Source organism: Mustela putorius, unplaced genomic scaffold, assembly GCF_011764305.1.
Source record: "Mustela putorius furo isolate JIRA1106 unplaced genomic scaffold, ASM1176430v1.1 tig00001535_pilon_pilon_pilon, whole genome shotgun sequence".
NCBI lineage: Eukaryota > Metazoa > Chordata > Mammalia > Carnivora > Mustelidae > Mustela > Mustela putorius.
Genome location: NW_025421787.1, coordinates 45,366 through 64,080, shown reverse-complemented (window position 1 = coordinate 64,080; position 18,715 = coordinate 45,366). Strand labels below are relative to the sequence as shown.

General features: G+C 45.8%; 2 protein-coding genes across 2 annotated transcripts in view; one reads left to right on the top strand and one right to left on the bottom strand.

Moving 5' to 3' along the window:
* Positions 1–308: 308 nt before the first annotated feature.
* The window catches only part of LOC123394141 (ligand of Numb protein X 2-like), a 39,791-nt gene continuing 21,384 nt past the window's right edge, over positions 309–18,715 (bottom strand). The window contains exons 11-13 of the mRNA XM_045087812.1: positions 15,384–15,527; positions 11,345–11,522; positions 309–424 (exon numbers count right to left, since the gene is read on the bottom strand). Coding sequence (XP_044943747.1) covers positions 366–424; positions 11,345–11,522; positions 15,384–15,527 — 381 coding nt within the window. The 3' untranslated portion in view covers positions 309–365. The remainder of the gene's footprint in view (positions 425–11,344; positions 11,523–15,383; positions 15,528–18,715) is intronic.
* On the top strand, positions 2,736–7,424 carry LOC123394143 (ral guanine nucleotide dissociation stimulator-like). The gene is made up of 5 exons (XM_045087816.1): positions 2,736–2,973; positions 3,372–3,479; positions 4,878–5,071; positions 6,661–6,860; positions 7,112–7,424. The coding sequence occupies exons 1-5, from the start codon at positions 2,836–2,838 to the stop codon at positions 7,408–7,410; spliced, it is 939 nt and encodes a 312-aa protein (XP_044943751.1). The 5' UTR covers positions 2,736–2,835; the 3' UTR covers positions 7,411–7,424.

Here is an 18,715-nt window from a genome sequence, read left to right as displayed (position 1 = left end):
TCTGAGTCCAGGAAGCAATCCCTAGAGGGTCTCCCCTGATAGCAGGTCATGGGCACAGGGATCTGAGGCTACTCCTTACTCCCGGCCCACCAGATGACAGAGGCCAGCTCTGGGCGGCCTCCGCTGTTCCCTGCACAGGTCTATATCAGCCACCCCCTGTCCTCCTCAGATCAGCATCTCTCTGTTTCTCCTCCTCTCTACCCCTCCCCCTGCTTGTGCTCTTTTCCCTCTAATAAAGAAATAAAATCCTAAAATAATACATAAAAGATTGAGCATCAAAGTGAACCTTGAGGCCTTCAAGAGCCTGGCTGGAAACACCCTCCTGTGTGTATTTCCTTGTCATCTTTCTTCTTGTGCTGATGGCATCAGAGGTGCATGTCATCCCAAGGAGGGAGAAGGCCGATGGTGGAGAGACTCTGGGCTCCTGAAGAACACAGAAAGGATTTCAATCTCCAATCTGAAGATCCACTCAGCACTGTCATGGGGGTGACCTCTGTGGTGACAGGCTACCAAAACCTGGGGAGTTCCATGGTCATTCAGCGTAATGTAATATAGCTCCGTACAGCATGTTGAAATGACCAAGTTCACTTGAATAGTGATCAGCCTAAAACCTTTAAAGAGGACCAAAGAGGGACCTGGCTTCCTCAGGCATTAGGATCCTCGATCACAGGGCTATGAGTTTGAGGCCCACAACAGGCACAGTTAACTTAAAAAATAAAACAAAAGGCTTACACAGGACTAAAATCAGTGAGGCTCAAACAACGGAGCTGGTCTGTGCTGGGACGGATCGTGTCTCCCGCTCATTCAGCCACTGGGCACTGCACACTCAGATGGTGCCAGGGCTTATCAGCCTAGCGTGTTCTCCTCGTGAGAGCTCAGGGTCTAGAGCAGAAGATGGACAAACAAGAAACCAAAATGTGAACGGGAAAAGCGATTGCTCCACAGCAAAAGAGCAAGGGACACAACTAAGGCCCGAACTCCACCCGGGGAGGGGTATGACGAGGCTGTGCTGAGATGACACGGAGAATTCCTGTGGGAGGAAAAGAAGGAGACAGCCCTGCACAAATGCGAGTGCATTCCACCTGGCGGAGGGCACCATGGTGCAGAGGACTGGAGGTTAGAAAGGGGTCCAGGGTGGCCAGAGAAGCTGAGGAAGGACCAGAGTGGGAGCGGAGGAGGGCCAGGGCCCGGGAAGTTGGTCAGTATCAGTGCCCTTCTCCCAGGGCTGTGTGACGGCACTTCCCCACACTCAGTGGCTGAACCAACAAATGCTGCCTCGTGGTCTCAGGGGATCAGGAATCCAGCAGTGCTCTGCTGGGGGCTCCTGCCAGAGTCTCTCCTTAAACTGGGCTGATGACAACACCAAGGGAGGACCTGTTTCACCGAGAACCTGAGCGCACTCAGGGGCATGGGCCAGATACAGCCCATCTCAAAGACCTGACTTCTGTCTGCTGTGGGCCCACAGGGCTGGGCCACGGGCATATGTCTGGGTCATGGTTCAACCTAGGAGCTTGTGCTCCAGTATGAAGATTGGAGAGAGAACATGGATCCGAGTCAACATGGGGTTGGGCAATGAGTTTTTGAACGAAATCTCAGAAGGGCCTTTGGGTCACGTGGCCACGTTCTGTGACATGAAAGTGAATCACCAAGTCCGGACCACACTCTGGGGAGGGGGTCACACAAACATGTCTACAGAGGAGTTGGGGAACCAATGGAGCCCCCGAAGGGAGACTGTGAAGATCCATGAAGGGTCCGGGCCTTGCCCAGACTCAGACTGGTAGGGATGCTTAGCAGGCTTGAACCCAGGTCTTTGAGTGTCCTCAAAGTTGGGGTCCTGGATGCAACCTAGCCATTCACTGGGGGCTCTGGAAAAGTTTTTCTGGAAGGAAGTGGCTGTTGGCCTGGAAATGTTATCGGGCTGAGGGTGATCATTGGTCTCCTAGATAGGAGACATGCCCAGGTTTTTGTCTGAGGAGGATCCCGGGTCATGGCGACCCACTGGATGGACCACCATCTGCATCACACCCTTTGGAAAGGAGAGAATGGCCTGCATCCCGGGACAGGCGGTCTCTAGGGCTAAGGGTACATTCTGACCATCAAGGGCCAAGACTCCAGTCCCTTCTTTAGGGTTGCATTGAAAATGCAAAGCCGAAGACCTTGGGAAGCTATTACCCAGCCCTCTGTAAGTGGGGCTGTCCTCTTCTGGGACTCCAGAATGTGAGCACCGATGAACATATGTGTGCACACGGGAGCTTGTGTGCAGGTGCACAGAAACACACAAACCCCAGGATGGACTGTGGGGTGGGATCTGATTAGTAGCAGATTCCAAGAAGTTGACAGGAGGGTGGAAATTGGGTGGGAGGTATTTCCTACATGTGACAGCACTCCTCTAACATCCTAGCTATTATCCAACCTATGTCTGTGGACATCTAATAGAAAGACATGCTGGAATCATCCATATGTGGCAAGAAGACCATCCCTGTCTGCCACAATGGCTTATCTAGGGTCTGAACCAGGTAAGAATAGAGACTTGTGTCTGAAACCAGGTGTGTTTGCAAGCTGGGGCGCTGGCTGCTCCCAGACCTTCCATGGGGGCCTGTGGAGAGGGGTGTGTTGGGGTCACTGTGTCCTTGCACGCAGAAGGGGGAAGAGAGATGGCAGACAGGAGCACTGTTCGTGTAGGGGTCCAACCAGGAGTGGGCCCCAATAGGGCATATCAGGAAGTGATGTCACTGCCTGGATCACAAAGGCCTTCAGAACTTGGAACCCCTGCAACCAGGCAGCCAGTCTAGTCCAGTAGCAGGGTTACTGGACTCAGGACCTAGACACAGAAAGATGTTTTCCTGTTGTGTACCTAGTTTCTGGGGCTCTGGGTACCAGAACCGCCAGGAAAATGACTTGATCCCATGCTGCAGACATTGGCTAAAACCACCCCCCCAATGCCGCAGGTCCTTTCGAGGGAGAAGCCATAAGGTACTTACTTCTGATGAGATTAGGCGATGCCCACACCTCTGAACCATTCTAGGGTAGCCCCATCCCTTCCTCTGGAGTTTGAGGGGAGGAGGGATATGTGGGGGTTCCTGCCCATGGGCTGGAGGAGGGTGAGTACAGTGGATACCCTGGTGATCCCTTCTTGTTCACACCAATGTCAGGGTGGGCAGGGCGCACAGGGGATTCCTGAGGTGACTCTGAGCTGTGCCAGAGCACATCCAAGGCCCTGAAGCTGGGCAACGTTTCTCTCCTTGGGGGAGGGCTCTGCCACCTGGGCTGTGGTGTGTCTGGAATGGAGCGCCCTGGGTCTGAAGACCAGCAAACGCCTCCAGACAGGGCTCTAAGGCCTCCTGCCTGGCTGCCGGGCACTGTCTTTATAGAAAGCTCCAGAGGACATGGTGCAGGAGGTGACCGAGGAGATTGCCTGCTCTCCTTCCTCCAAGAACAAGAAGCCGCACAGGGCCAACAGAGTCTGGCGCTGGCTCAGGGTGAGTGCAGGTGCTGGGGAGACCCGACCCCTGGGGCACCCATGCAGCACCAAGGGCCCCACTTCCTAGAAGCCAACCAGGCCTCCTAGAGTCCTGTACTCCCGTGAATCTGCATCCCATCTCTTCCCCAAACTGGCCCACATGGTCCTGCCCACGCCTTGGACAGAAGCACAGCCATTGTCCTAATACTTATAGGAGTATCATTAAAGAGACTAGACCAGGTCTCATCCCGTTGATTTAGACTCCTTTTGCCCTGGCCTAGGCATTTTCCTAACTCGTGCTCCCAGGTGCCCCCACTGGCCCAACAGTCCTTCCTCAGCTTCTGCAAGTCTTCCAAAACATTATTTGTAAGAGTGAATTGGGAGACTTTGATCCAAATGGACATGGGGCCCATGGTACTCTGTCTCTTGCTCTGCGCTTTGGTATTGATGGAACACATTGTTGGGACCCCCCACACAAAGGAAAAGGAACAGGGGCCTCACTGCACTGCACTGCATGGCAGTCCAGAAGGCCAGTCATTGATCACAGCCATGGAGACCTTTACTGGGGCAGGACTGGATGTAATCCCCTTCCCTGGCCAAGGCACAGTGCTTCATCCAGCAGCCTCTGTGCCTTCTTATCCTAAGCCCTCTCGCCTTAAACATCTCTGTGTTCTCGTCTCAAGAATGGGATATGTTGGGTGCCGGGGTGGCTCAGGGGTTTCAGCCTCTGCCTGCAGCTCAGGTCATGGGTCGTGGGTATCACAGTCCTGGGATCCAGGCCCATGTCGGGGGTTGGGGTCCTCTGCTCAGTGGGGAGCCTGCTTCCCCCTTTATGTCTGGCTGCCTCTCTGCCTACTTGTGACCTCTCTCTCTGTCAAATAAATAAATAACAAGTCTTTCAAAAAAATAAAAAGAATGGGCCATGTCATCAGAAATCACAGGATCCATGCCACTCATGCAGGGACGTGCTATCCATACTCCGCTCACAAAGGGACCTCAGATACTAGCAAGTTCAGACATCATTTTTTTCAATTCTTTGTATGCATACCAAGAACATTTTCTCATTGCCTTAAAGGCTTCTTAACTGATTGGCTGATGGATGGATTTGAGAGAGAGACAGGGGGAGAGTGGGGAGAAGCAGACAGAGAGACTGAATCCTCAAGCAGACACTGCCCCTATGGACACAGCCCTACGAGGAGCGCAGCCTCAGAAACAGAGACCATGACCTGAAGCAAAACCAAGAGCCTTAGGCTGAACCCAATGAGACACTGAGTCACCCGATTCTTTTTCGGACTCTGGGCTCTCTTGTCCCACCTCTTGCAGAAGTCCCTGAGATCTGGGGGCTCATTCTACCCTCCAAGCCCCAACCCTCCTGGTGGCCACAGCACTGACTCATGTCTCCTCTGATTCACCTCAGGGGAAAAATCGTTCAACCAGGAAGAGGAGGAAGACCTCGGTGCTGATGGCCAAGCAGGCCAACAAGCTGCAGGCTGCAATAGATCACCTGGTGCCTGCCGTCATCAGACAAGATCTACACTGTGTCCACACCTTTCTGGACACATACCGTCACTTGGCCACCACCCAGGAGGTGCTGGACCTCCTCTTTGCAAGGTGAGCACCCTCCCCTGCCCCTAACTGCTCTGTGAGATTTGGCCAGTTCCTGTTGTGAGACTCTGGCAGGTCCCTAAGCTTCCCCAAGCTTTCCTTGCTCCTAACTGGGGCAGAGGTATTATAGGGACTCAGTGGGGTCTTGTAGGGAAAGGACACCTGGGAGCCTGCGCCAGTGGAAAATTCTGCTGGAGGGCCTGTGGGCATGCTCTTTGCTCATTCCTGTGCCCCTCATGATGAAGCCACTGCCTCATCCCTGACTCTCACTATGATTTTGAGCTGGGCTCCTTTGCCACTGAAAGGGAGATCTGAGACTCCTTCTGGGGCCTGTGTCTGGCTGAATCCAGAGCAAGCATCCCTGGGGGTGAGCAGGGGCCAGGCCCACTCAGACGTCGGTGATGGGGCTGGTTGGGGCCCTTTTATTCAGCAAGCATTCAGGAAGCCCCAGTAGGTGGAGGCGATTATCTAGGAGCTGAATGGGATCCCTGCACAGAACAGAGAGCACCCCAGGGCTGCAGGCTAGTCGAGGGTCAGGCGGTGAGAGCCAACATCCAGAGATATCTCATGCGATGCCCCCTGGCCTCCTCTAGATTCGGATGTGTTTTTATTCCAGATATGATGAGGTCGGCGGACCCCAGGAGCAGCGCAACATGTGAGTAAGCTTTGGCTGCTTTAGGAGGGCCTTCCCTGTCCACCAGGGTAGTGAGGGTCCTGTGAGTTCGAGTTCGAGGGGCTGCCGGACCTTCAGACTCACCTCGTTATTCTTGCTTTATGGTAAATGTCTGAGAGCTTCTACTGGAAACTGGGAAGGTGCCCTGGGGGACTGGGGTAGGTGTGTGAGCACTGTGGGAGAGCAGAAGGGGATGGTGTACAGCTTCAACCCCTGAGAGGGTCATGCTCCATCCCTGCCCCCTCCCAGCCCTCTCTCTGCCCCAATTCTGGGACCCAGAACGCAGGATTGAGGAACCATCGCATAGCATTCTGTTGGCACCTGCACGCTGGGTGCTCAGAGGGGGCTCAGGGAGACTGGTGACCCAGTAGAGCCCAGGGAGCAGCAGGCATCCCACACCCTGTGGGAGGTGAGTGTCAGTGGAAACAGATCCACTCTCATGGCACCTAGTGACTGGGCAGAGGAGGTAACGGTGGAGGTATGGGGAGGGTCCTGGGAAGGCCTGGCTAGAGACAGAGTCCCTTTGTTCCCTCCTCGGTTGGACCTTCACGGAGCAGAGGCGAGTGCAGTGAGGGTAATGAAGAGGTCAGACACCACCCCTCCCCAGGCACAAGCCGTTGAATTCAAGTGGCTCGTGGGCAAGGAGACAGACTGAGGAGTGTGACCAGCTCCCCTAAGAAGTCCAGAAATGCCCACGCCATTGACCAAGGACTCCCACTCCTAGCGGCTTTTGGCCAGCCTGCGGTGTGGGAGTAGGCCTTTCTCGGGCAGGACTGCCTGGTCGCACGTGGACAAGGAGTCCGACTGGTCTTAGACAGGAGCTGACAGCCCAGGGGCCCAGGTTCCCACATAGGTTCCCTGGGATTTTGGTTTGGATGCGTACCCTGTCCTCTGACTTCTCTGCCTCCATGTCTGTCCCCAGGGCCGTCTATGCCATCCTTAACACCTGGGTGGAAAAGTATCCAGGGGATTTTGTGCAGCCTCCGGAGTTTCCCAGCTTGCATACGCTGCTGGCCTACCTGCAGGTCAATGTGCCGGGCTCGGACCTGCAGCGCTGTGCCCAGCTTCTGCTTCCAGAAAGGCAATGCGCTCCTGAAAAGACCACGGAGCCAGAGGCTGGGGGTGAGGAGGACTGGGGGTGACTGGTGTGGGCCTGAGGCGGAGGCAGGGTGGGCCACCCTGAGGAAGCCTCTGTAGATTGTAATTGGGCTGAAGAGAGTGAATCGTCTCAGATCCCTGTCCCCATGGGCTTCCATCGGGGACACCTTCCGGGGGCTGGGTCTTGAACGCAGGCCACGCTGAGTGGTGGGGAAAGGGAAAGGCAAAAGAGAAGTCAATCAAGCTGATGATGCTTTCTCTTCTCGGAGCTACAGCACCGGCCCCAGAGCGAGATCAGGATGTGTCTCGGGAAGTTGTTCCAGCAGCCACTCTGGCACCCGCGGCACCTCTGGAGCCTGAGCTGGCCCCCGCCATCCCTGCTATGGGTGCTCACTATGGGTTAGGAAGACCAGTGAACCCCCCTGACCCATTGGGGCCAGGGCAGATGGTCGTCAGGGCCCTCGTTCACTTCTCTGCCACGGAAGAGCCACCAGGACTTTTGAATTTCCTGGATGACCAGCAGGGTCCTGCCACCGAGCTGCCGCCCCCTGCCTCCGTGGAGCAAGCAGGCTAGGCCCCCGAGCTGCCGCCCCCCCTGCCTCCGTGGAGCAAGCAGGCTGGGCCCCCCCCGAGCAGCAGCTTGTGCTTGCTGCAGCTCCAGAGCATGACTGGAGCATGACATCATTTCCTTCCTTATCGTATTTGTTTTCTGTGTTCACCTCTATAATTACTTCATAGATGTTATTTATTAAATAAAGTAGAATTTGAGTTTATATAACATTTTACTCGCATCCTTTGCAGTGGGATATGGAGGTCTCATTAGGTCCATCCCGAGTGTTGCACAACCATGTCATTCTACGACGTTTCCTCACAGAGACACCCGCGCTCCTCATCGCTCACTGCTCTGTCCCTCCCCCAGTCCCTGCAACCACTGCTCTTCTCTCTGTCTCGGCCACTTCACCTCAACTTGGATTTTCCTCTGCCTGGAAAACTACAATATGGCCTTCTGTGTGTGTCTGCAGAACATAAGAGTGATTCCCCTCTTTTCAAACTTTTTTAGAGACGATATAGGTATTTTCGTTTTTGTGAATCTTCTGCCAAAACAAACAATGAAACAGCACAACACAAAACAAATGACTTTTGTCTGGTACACCGCCAGCTAACTGCATAGAAAGACCCTCCCTTTTGAGAAAGAGCAGAGTTGCTACCCTGTGTGGTGTGCAACATGCTGGAAAGAGCCGCCGGTACCCACAGAGCAGTGGCCCTCCCAATACCTGGTTGTGTATACTGGTCTGCACACAACACACAACCTCAAGAAGTCCACAGAATTGTGAGCTTGGACTGATAGATACCCTTTCGATACAGGTAGACTCCCCAAATAGATTTCATATTCCCGTGTACTGTTCATCTGAAATATCATTGTTCTTTGTGATTCACCTAAAAATGCTCCGCCCTGGGGACAGACATGGAGGCAGAGAAGTCAGAGGACAGGGTACGCATCCAAACCAAAATCCCAAGGAACCCAAGTGGGAACCTGGGTCCTGGGCTGCCAGCTCCTGTCCGAGCCCAGTGAGACTCCTTGTCCACCTGCTACCTGGCAGTCCTGCCCAAGACAGGCCTGCTCCCACACGGCAGGCTGGTCAAAAGCCTCTAGGAGTGGGAGTCCTTGATCAATGGGGTGAGCATTTCTGGACCTCTTAGGGGAGCTGGACACCCAGAACACCAGGTAAGAAGAACAAAAGGAGCGCCAGCATGGCCTGGCCACCGGCAGTGGTGTGCACATGCTCGGCTCCTGCGCCGCTGAGGAGACCACTTCTCCCCCACTGGTGTGGTACCAGGCCTTTCTGACATGCTGGGTTTCAAGTGACACGTCAGTGTATCAGGCTGAGTACTCAAGAGGATAAATGAGTTCCCTCTGCTGGCTGAGCCCTCACCATTAGGTAGAACGGCCATGGTTTCATAGCAACCATTCCAATCTATGCCTACAGGGCCTTGAGATACGAATTCTGTTACTGTTTCAGGCCTTTTTGGTCTTTTTCACTACCACAAGGACAAGTCAGTAAGTTAGATGATAGACAAATGAATTCCATTTATCCTGGATTTTTCTGCTATACTTTACATGAAAGGACTTTTAAAATATATATATATATATATCTCACATAGCACTATACAAATGCTAGTTATTACAAATTACATCCAAATGAAGCTAGATGTCTCAGAAACTGGCATTCTTATTGTTTATTTTTATTTAAAAAAAATCAGTCATTTTCCTACTTGGCTCAGAATCAGAAAGTTTCATCATAGTTCAGTTTTAGGATTCCTCTAAAGTGATCTAGAAACAAAGACAGTAATACACATTCTTCCAACTTCAATACCAAAGTATATACAACACTCATCAGGAGCTGAAACACTTTCATGAGCAGACAATGACCAACTACAGAATGTCCTGGTGGTGGGTTACAGTCCCGAAGGTGGTGAGAAGACCTACTCTCGCACACCCGTGGTTTGGCTGAAGGAGTCTCTCATGTTCAATGAAAACTGAGTTCTGACATCCTGCCTTTTTAGACAGAGTTAACAAGATTAAGAAAGGGGATTTAGTAAAGCTTTTCAAAAGGCCCCACACTTTGACCTGTTTTTTCTGGTGAAAAATGCACACGAAGTCTAAGCATGTACACGTGTGGTAAATGACAGCTTTTCTAAAGCAAGAGCATGAACATCCAAATCTCATGGCTGGCCCACTTGAGAACCTTCTTAATAGTCATGGACAGAATGGCTTTATTCATTTTTATAAACAGATACACCAAGTCTTTTTAGCTGAGTTCTTACATATTAAATTTACCTCTAATAAGGTAAAGGGTTTATTTTTTAAGAATGTTAATTTTTTAAAAATTACAAAAAATCTTTTTTAAAACTCAAGGCCCGGAGTACAAGACCTGAGCTGAGATCCAGGGTTGGATGCTTAACCGACTGAGCCACCTAGAGGCCCCTTAAATTTATCTTTTAAAATATAATAACCTAAGGAAAAAATTACCCTTTTCTTCTATAACTTGATATGCCATTGCCACTTTCATCTCTGACCAGGACCTTCCCCCTCACACCCTGGACAAATGAATTTACTGTGTTCCATACTGAGAAATGTTGTCACTATGATTATTCCATGAAAGTGCTGAAACGCTGTCAGTACCTTGGAAGCCCAAGCCACATGACCCACGACGGGGACCAGCTGGAGTCCTACTCATTCTCACTGAAGGTGCCTGGCTGCTCTTCAGTAGCCTGGGCTGCCTCCTCGACAGTCTGGACCTCAAGTGCTTTGAGGACAATAGCAGGGGACGCGGCGCTGACTTTTAGCATAGCCATGGCCTCACTGTGACTTCAATTGTTCAAATCAATGCCATTGATATTCAGCAATATATCACCTGTCCAAAGGAATAAACAAGAAAATGAGATGAGCTACCAAGTCATTATCTTCCCTATACATCCTGTTATTTGTAATTTTTTCACATCTCTGTCATTCTTACGATATCGAGGGAAAAATCCAATTCATGGAAAACATTCCAAAACAACTCAAAACTTTAAGATAATTTCATCATATATAGGAAAAAATGTGGCTTGAGGCACTGTGATGTGACTGGAAGTCGAAATCATTAGACCTCGTTTTGCTAATGTGCAGGACCTGGGCATGTTCATTTCTCTTCTTTGGGCTTCAGTGATTTCTATAGTTCTTTCCTGCTCAAAAATTATTTGATCTTTTGCTCTTAGAAATGAATTTTTAACATGTCCTGTTTTAGAGTTACACAGTTTTATAGATATAGTCCTACAGAGTTTGCTCAGCGTGGATGTATCAGAATACTTAAAGAGAAGAGATCCTTGGGTCTACACAAAGAAATGAAACTTGTGATTTGAGCATCTTTTGCTTAAGGAAGAAAAAAAAGTGTTTGTTGCCCTGCCAAGTAATATAATAAAAAAAAAAGGGCAACGAGGATTATATAAAAGGTTAGGAAGGAAAAGATGAGTGTTCTATTTTTTGGAGGGTTTTTTCCAACATAAAATAATGCAATGATCTAAATAAACATTAGAAAATAACGGAAAGGGCGCCTGGGTGGCTCAGTGGGTTAAAGCCTCTGCCTGCAGCTCAGGTCATGATCCCAGGTCCTAGGATCGAGCCCGCATCGGGCTCTGCTCAGCCGGAAGCCTGCTTCCCGCCCCCCCCACCGCCCGCCTTCCTCTCTGCCTACTTGTATTCTCTGTCTGTCAGATAAATTAATAAATTCTTAAAAAAAAAAAGAACAGAAACATCATCAAACTGCAGCAATTTTCCTTCCCATTAGGCATTGTTCTAACCTTAGAGAAAGGTTTTACACATATATATGGAAGGGACACTTTAGAAGATTTTTAAAAAATCATATTTAATAGAAAATTTGGGGAATATTTGTTACTTTTTTCAAACATGAGTTGCATGCAGGGAGAAGATGGGAGAGTTTCACTGTTCCCAGCCCTCCCTATCTTACCTCTTTTGATGCGGCCATCACGTGCCAGACAGCCATGAGCTGGCACACTGGTTACAAAGATGGGCAGTTCACCACTCTTGCTTCCTCTGTCCCCTGCCACTGTCATTCCCAGGGACTCAGGAGGTTCCTTCTTTACAGTAATGTGTTTTTCTTGGCATGTAACACACTGGGTAAGATCCTAACACAGGAGAAGAAAATTCATTGCAAAATAAATAATACATAGCTGAAGTAAAGTAAGGAAACTGAAGGAAAAAATACCATGGCAATGATAAAGTCACTGTTAAAATCAGTTACTGTAGAAATAATACACAGTTCCTCATGGTACAAACATGACACCGAACACTGGGGATCACAATTTCAGACTTTGGACGGCTGTATTTTCATATGACTATGTATGGAACAGAAAAAACTCAGGACTGTTGACATATGGAAGTCAAAATAGGGCCAATTCTACAAAGGTCAATAATGCACTTGAGTTTTAAGATTCTGAAGACAAGCTAATTAATTTTATTTCTCTCTCTCTCCTCTATTCTTTGAGAGAAATGGTGACAGAACAGTACAAAAGTAAAGTGCAGATTTTGTTAACTGCCAGAAAAAAGCTATAGATCTATCTTCTGTTTCTTACTCATGAGAATGCTCAGTCATGAAATGGGTGCAAACTGATCTTCACAACCTTCACGGAAATCTATAAGGATATGAAATAACTGAATTTTTGAAAAAGTAAGGAAGAGAACAATTTTCCAACAAACTGTGTTCTCAGGAAAAAGCAATTTTTACCGATATTGATTGTTTCTATTTATGGGGCCATCCTAGAAGAAAAGGAAAATTTAAAACACAACCCTTTTTTAAAATTAGAATGCTATAAAAAACAAGGTGTACCTATGCAATATTAATATTAAAATAGCAATAGTAACTAACATTGAAGATTTACTATGTGTAAAGCAAATGGCTTCACATGTATTATTTCATTACATGGTTTCATTACATTTCATTACAATGGTCCGGAGTGTAAATCCTATGGTTGGCCCCATTTTATAAACAAGGGAATAGCCTTATTAGAAAGGTCATGTAGGGGCGCCTGGGTGGCTCAGTGGGGTAAGCCGCTGCCTTCGGCTCAGGTCATGATCTCAGAGTCCTGGGATTGAGCCCTGCATCGGGCTCTCTGCTCAGCGGGGGCCTGCTTCCTCCTCTCTCTCTGCCTGCCTCTCTTCTTACTTGTGATCTCTGTTTGTCAAATAAATAAATAAAGTCTTAAAAAAAAAAAAAAAAAAAGTTCATGTAATTTGCTCCAAATTATATAGCTACGCGCATGATCACACTGGGATCTGAGGTGATTCAAGTTTAAAAAAAAAAATACACATACACACACATAGTGTATATACATAAACATGTATTCATATGTAGTTGTGTATGTTCATACAGCATGATGCTATATGCATCCACACTACAAGGGTGCTATCCCATTAGGTGTAATAATGGAAGCTCCTATCTCAAAAGGTTCCTTAACACATATACTGTAACAGCATAGTGTAGATAACAAGATAACTATTACCACGACTAACAATATCAACAGCAGAACTAGATGAATTCTTTTGCTAGAACTGTAACATTTCCTTTAGTGACACTGCTTCAGAGCGGACAGGTACGACGTGTCAGTCAAGCCCTGCACCTGCAGGGGTGTCTGCTCTTCTCTGCTCCTGAAACCAACACTCTGAAATTTTCTTGAGGGCACTACTTAAATAGCCTAGAGTTCCTAGAATTTTGACCTCATAGAAAACCTGTAAACGTCCACAGGTGGTATCATAGCATATGACATCTATGTTCACATCCTTCCAAACTGGGTAAGACCCACGTTATTATGAAGACAATCCAGGTAAACTCAGCTGGGAGCACATTGACTTCAACGCTTGTGTCTGTCAGGTATCGAGTCAATTAGAGGTGGTTGTTTTATTCCTCCATATGGCTGAGATGTATGCATTTTAGCCAAACTTCAGGGATTACTCTTGGTATACTTCATGGAAACTTCTAAGGGCTTAACACTGTATGAATGTTTCCAAGCAGGGGCTACGCAGGGGCTTAGTAATAGAGTAATGTGTGCTTTAATTTTTAACAATGATTATCCTCTGAACAGGTTGTTTTGATGAATTTGTATTTGTTCTCCCTAGGAGACCTTTATTTTTTTAAAGTAGGATTTGACATCACAAATGCTGTATGTTAATGGTAAATTGCTAAATTAATGCTTAAAATTACATTTCATGTGGCTGTTCTAACAATCAGGTTTACAGAGCACCTAGAGTAAGAATTCAGCATTGCTATTTAAAAAAACACCACCACTTAAAATTAAGGAAGAGGAACTAGTAAAAAGAAAAATATTTGTGCCCAAAACAAACAAAAGGACATAAATCGTCCTCTATATGAACGCTGAAATGGTTAAGTTAGTTCCTAAGACAGTCTTAAATTTGTAGCATTGTCTTTGAGCACCCATATTTCCACTTTCTGTAGAATTCATGGATTCAGTTACCAACTTTTGCCTTAATTATGATTCTTTAGGAATATGTATATATATGTAACTTGTAAAGCAAGGACCAGCGATATGAACAACTCCTATTCAAATTCCTTTTCGAAACAATAACTGCTTTTCGTAGTCATCATTGTGAAAGCAAAATTATAGGTTCCCTTCACACATTTCATTTTCTGTTCAAAAATAAGATGAAGTTTGTGCTTATAATTTTTTAAAAGTTTTAACTTAACAAAGCCCACTGACAAGTCTATACTTCAGCTCAGAAAACAAGATAAACCTGATGGGCCAAAAATACTTGTGCCTTTAAATGATGCTTTCTTGGGGCGCCTGGGTAGCTCAGTGTGTTGAGCCACTGCCTTCGGCTCGGGTCATGATCTTGGGCTCCTGGGATCGAGTCCCGCATGGGGCTCTCTGCTCAGCGGGGAGCCTGCTTCCCGCTCTCTCTCTCTCTCTCTCTCTGCCTGCCTCTCTGCCTACTTGTGATCTCTGTGTGTCAAATAAATAAATAAAATCTTAAAAATAAATAAATACATAAATAAATAATGCTTTCTTGGGCTCCTGTGACATTACAGAGTTGTTCTCTCAAATTGTACTTACATTAAGAAGCCGCTTTAAGCTAAACATGTGTTTCTCAAGTCATTCTCCTTAAATAAAATTAAATTGCTTTGCTAAATTAAAACTTATTTACTGGTCTAGTTAAAAACTATAGGAAGTAAAAACAAACAAACAAACAAAAAATCTATAGGAAGTTTCCGATGTGTGATTTTCACACAGTTGGTAAATAGCATCATTGTAAAAATTCTGGCCTACTAGAAGTTGAGTTCAAATGAAAGATCAAATGAAGTAAATAACACTGAGAACACAGTAAAGTGCCACTGTTTTTTGATTTCTACTGATTTCTGCATCCAAAGTGAGACAGCATCAGAATTTTTGGCACAGATAAATGACCTAGGAATATATTATCAAAGCACTGAAAGATGAAAGATGCAGCAAAAAGCTCAACATACGGGAATTTAAAATGATCTAGGGTAGTATTCCTATGAACTGTAACATAAAAAGAAATGCTTTCTGTGTTTTGCATGTACGTATCAGAAAGTATGATTTATGCTTCATATTCACATAGAGAATTCTGTTGTTGTAGGCAACCTGCCCAACCGCTAAGTATGGACTTGTTGGTCATTGCCTTTTTTTCAGTTACATAACCTCCTGTTACAACTGAATGAGCAAACCAAGATAAATCCCACTTTCAAGCAGGACCAAACAAAGAAGTCTTTCTAGAAGATCAAACACTTCTCATCAATCTGGCAGAGGGACCTTCTTACTCAGAAACCACCCCTACTGGCTGAGGAACAGACTGTACAGGGACTCTCAAGGTAGCCAAACACACATTTCCACACCCCCAAACACCTTGTGTTCACCTTTTCCAACAGAGTAACAGCCCTCATTTAAATCTTACCAGTTTGTCACAAGGATTCCCTGAGGGCAGATGAATGAAAACATGCAAACTCGAGGCCTCACCTTGTGTGAGCTGGGTCTGTTGTGGTACAGCGGCTGCTGTGCATGGTGCTGGCTGCTACCCTGAGCTCCTGTGTCCTGGACAGGGTTACCAGGCTGGGATTTCCCCGGCCTAGCAATTGTTAAATCCACCCTGTCGCCACTAGCCTGGAGAAAACACACATATATATCACACCAGTCATGAATGATGCTTCTCACTTAAAAAAATTATAGGGAGGGTCATTTTCAATGCACTTATCATCGCTGTATCAGAGCCTCACCTGAGTGGGGACTGAAGGACCCTGCTGGGGGTGGGGTAGACGAGGGAGTTCATTTCAGGAGCTAATACTTTAAAACTTCTGCAGGTAAAAGAGCCACACGCAGACCTCTTGGGTAAACCTTCCCTAATCCTGGAAATACCAAGGATATAACCAAAGCAAAGCCTGGGTTCTGATCTCCCCATGATTTCTTGAAGGGTAACTGTCTTTTTATACTTCCCTCCCCTGCAAAACTGGCCTTGGCACTGAGAGAAAGAGAGCAAAGAAGATAAAAGGACGAACGGATTCTAAACTGGATTACAATCCTTTGTGATTTCTGAAATAAATTCCAAGATGGCTACTTTGAGACTGATAATCAATGAAACTATGTGTAGATCTGTTTCCACACACTACAGCTTCAAATCAAAAATAGGGATCAGCTTAAAGAGTCCTGAAAAGAATGATAACAAAGGTCCTGTAAAACAGGATTAGTATTTATATACATCACAAATTGTGTGCGTATATATGCCATATGTGCACTCACGCATAAATGTAATTTTAGAGGTGATGACAACCACGTTAAATTTAGAGGTCCATTATCTGTATTTATAGATCTAGATCTGAAACACAGATTCACATTTATTATACTTTTTAAAGCTATTTTATCTTTGCTTTTAACGTACAGGCCTGGTCTACTTGATGCTGATTCTTGGTCATGACTACAACTTTCCAAGTTTACTATCATTTCTATGGGAAAATTTGACAGCCTGCTTTCAAGAAGCTGTGGTGGAAAGTAGAACACTTCTCCCCCATGACTGCAGTCAGTAATGTTAAGAAAGCACTCCAGTTTCAGTTCTCAAGTTGGAAAAGGAGTGAAAACCATAATTTTTAAAAAATGATTTTATTTATTTATTTGAGAGCAAAAGCGAGAGAGCAAGGTGGAGGGGCAAAGGAAGAGGGAGAAGCCGACTCCTCGCAGAGCAGAGAGCCCGATGTAGGATCTGAGCCGAAGGCAGATGCTGAACCACGGAGCCACCCAGGTGCCTGAGTGATAACCAATTTTAAGGCCCTATTAGAGTCACTTACTTATTCAAGTATTTCATTAAACTAGTTTCAGACAATTCTTCAAATAACTGAAAGAATAACACTTCTCATGTGGCCAGAGTCTGGGGATTTGATCTAACAGGTAAATGCCAAAGTAGAACGCTTACAATCCAGATATTTGAGATTCTGACACTTCCGAGTATTAGATCACACGGTGTGAGGGATGAGAGGCCCCTCTGTGATCTCATTTCAATATTAAGAATTGTTTGCTTTACTGCCTAACCCTCACCACTACCAAATACTCTATAACCAGTAATTTAGCTTTATGGGAAGACCCCTGCTCATGCAAACCTATTAACAAACAAATCCCTGATCTTTTTTGATTTCTTAAAAGACAAAATTCTGGGTGTGTGATGGAAGTGGACATATAAGCTTTAAACGATGGGCCAACATTTGGCTTTAGGCCAACTGCCTATCTAACTCTTCAGGGTTTCAAGCACAACAAAAGAATTCTGTTAAAGTCAAGATTTTTAAAAATGCAGGATGCCTAAATGACAATACCTGTATTTCATAAAATAGTGGCATGCCCTATTGCTGGGAGTATATATTGGTACGATCTTTCTAGAGGGAAGTTTAGCAAAATGTCTTAAACTTGAAAACAAAACATTAAAGTCTGTTGACAGGGGAGTGTTTACGTAAGTTTTAGCACAACACATCTACTATACAGCTATATCATGGTGCATCTATTTTCAGGGTAAGAAGTCCACAGCATACAGCTGACGTAAAGAAAGGGTGGCAAACTCAGAATTTGTAAGCTGACTGCATGTCTAAGTAACTACGTAAATAGGTACCTATTTATTTGTAGGCATATACAGAAAAATGACGATGTTCTTCAAAACTTTAATGTCACTATCTTACGGACTTTAGGCTGACAGTGATTTTGACTTCCTTCTTCATTTTCGGTATTTTGCCTTCCTTAGTCTCCTTTTCAGACATGGAATACATGTTGTTCTCAGAATCCAAAACATTAAGATGTTTTTCACAAAGAAACAACTTGAGCAATATATTATATTTGGTATCATATATAAGTATCTGTATCCAATTTTTTTAAACCTCAAGTCTGGAACAAGAGACCAAGGCCTGAATCTCCCTCCTAATGCAAGATGGCTACCAGGTGTGTGTGTTCCCATAGTTATAATGAACCAAACATTTGTGAAAAGGAGTAATGAAATGGGATTTAAATTTGGGTTTTCTTACACAGTACTTAAATCTTCATTGTTAATTCTGTTTACTATACACATTTCCCAGTGACTATCAACCTACTTTAATTCCTGATGCTCGATTATGTTACTGCTTGGTTTCCTTTATGTCAAAGTGTTTTCTTGTGCTTACTTAAAACAAAACAAAACAAAACAAAACAAAATAAAACACCATACACATCTTTGTTTCACCCCTATCATTGTAGGAGATACCCATATTATTAAATGCTCTGGTAGGTTATAGAACCAGAAGGTCTGGCCTGGATTATTTTCTACTTTTTCTATCTTATTTTTTTAAAAAAAATTTTAAAGCTGTTTTCTTTTTTTAAAGATTTTATTTATTATGTATGTATTTATTTATTTGACAGAGAGCAAGAGAAGGAACACAAGCAGAGGGAGTGGGAGAGGGAGAAGCAGATTCCTGGCTGAGCAGAGAGCCCCGATGTGAAACTGGATACCAGCAGCCTGGGATCATGCCTGACCGAAGGCAGATGCTTAATGGCTGAGCCACCCAGGTGCCCCTCTACTTTACCTATTTTAATGCTCATATTGAAAAATATTTTTCTCTAATAATAACCATCTTTACTTCACAGGGATACTATAAGAACACAAGTTATAATGTGTTTGAAATGCTCTGAATGCTTTATAAAAAGGGCACTACAGAGATAATGAGTTCTTCTCAATAAAAATTGATTTTCCCCACTTGTATGGAGGTGAAGCGGAGAGTGAACGTTACAAGAGCAGGGAAGTCACAACTTTGGAACCACAGCTCCTTCAAGCTTTGCTTGTCTCACCT

Excerpts from the sequence above, each read along its gene's own strand:
- LOC123394143 (XM_045087816.1), top strand. The coding sequence starts at position 2,836 with ATGTTTTCCTGTTGTGTACCTAGTTTCTGGGGCTCTGGGTACCAGAAC. Across the intron at positions 2,974-3,371 it reads TTCGAGGGAGAAGCCATAAG|AAAGCTCCAGAGGACATGGT; the intron begins GTACTTACTTCT and ends CTGTCTTTATAG. Across the intron at positions 5,072-6,660 it reads CTGGACCTCCTCTTTGCAAG|GGCCGTCTATGCCATCCTTA; the intron begins GTGAGCACCCTC and ends GTCTGTCCCCAG.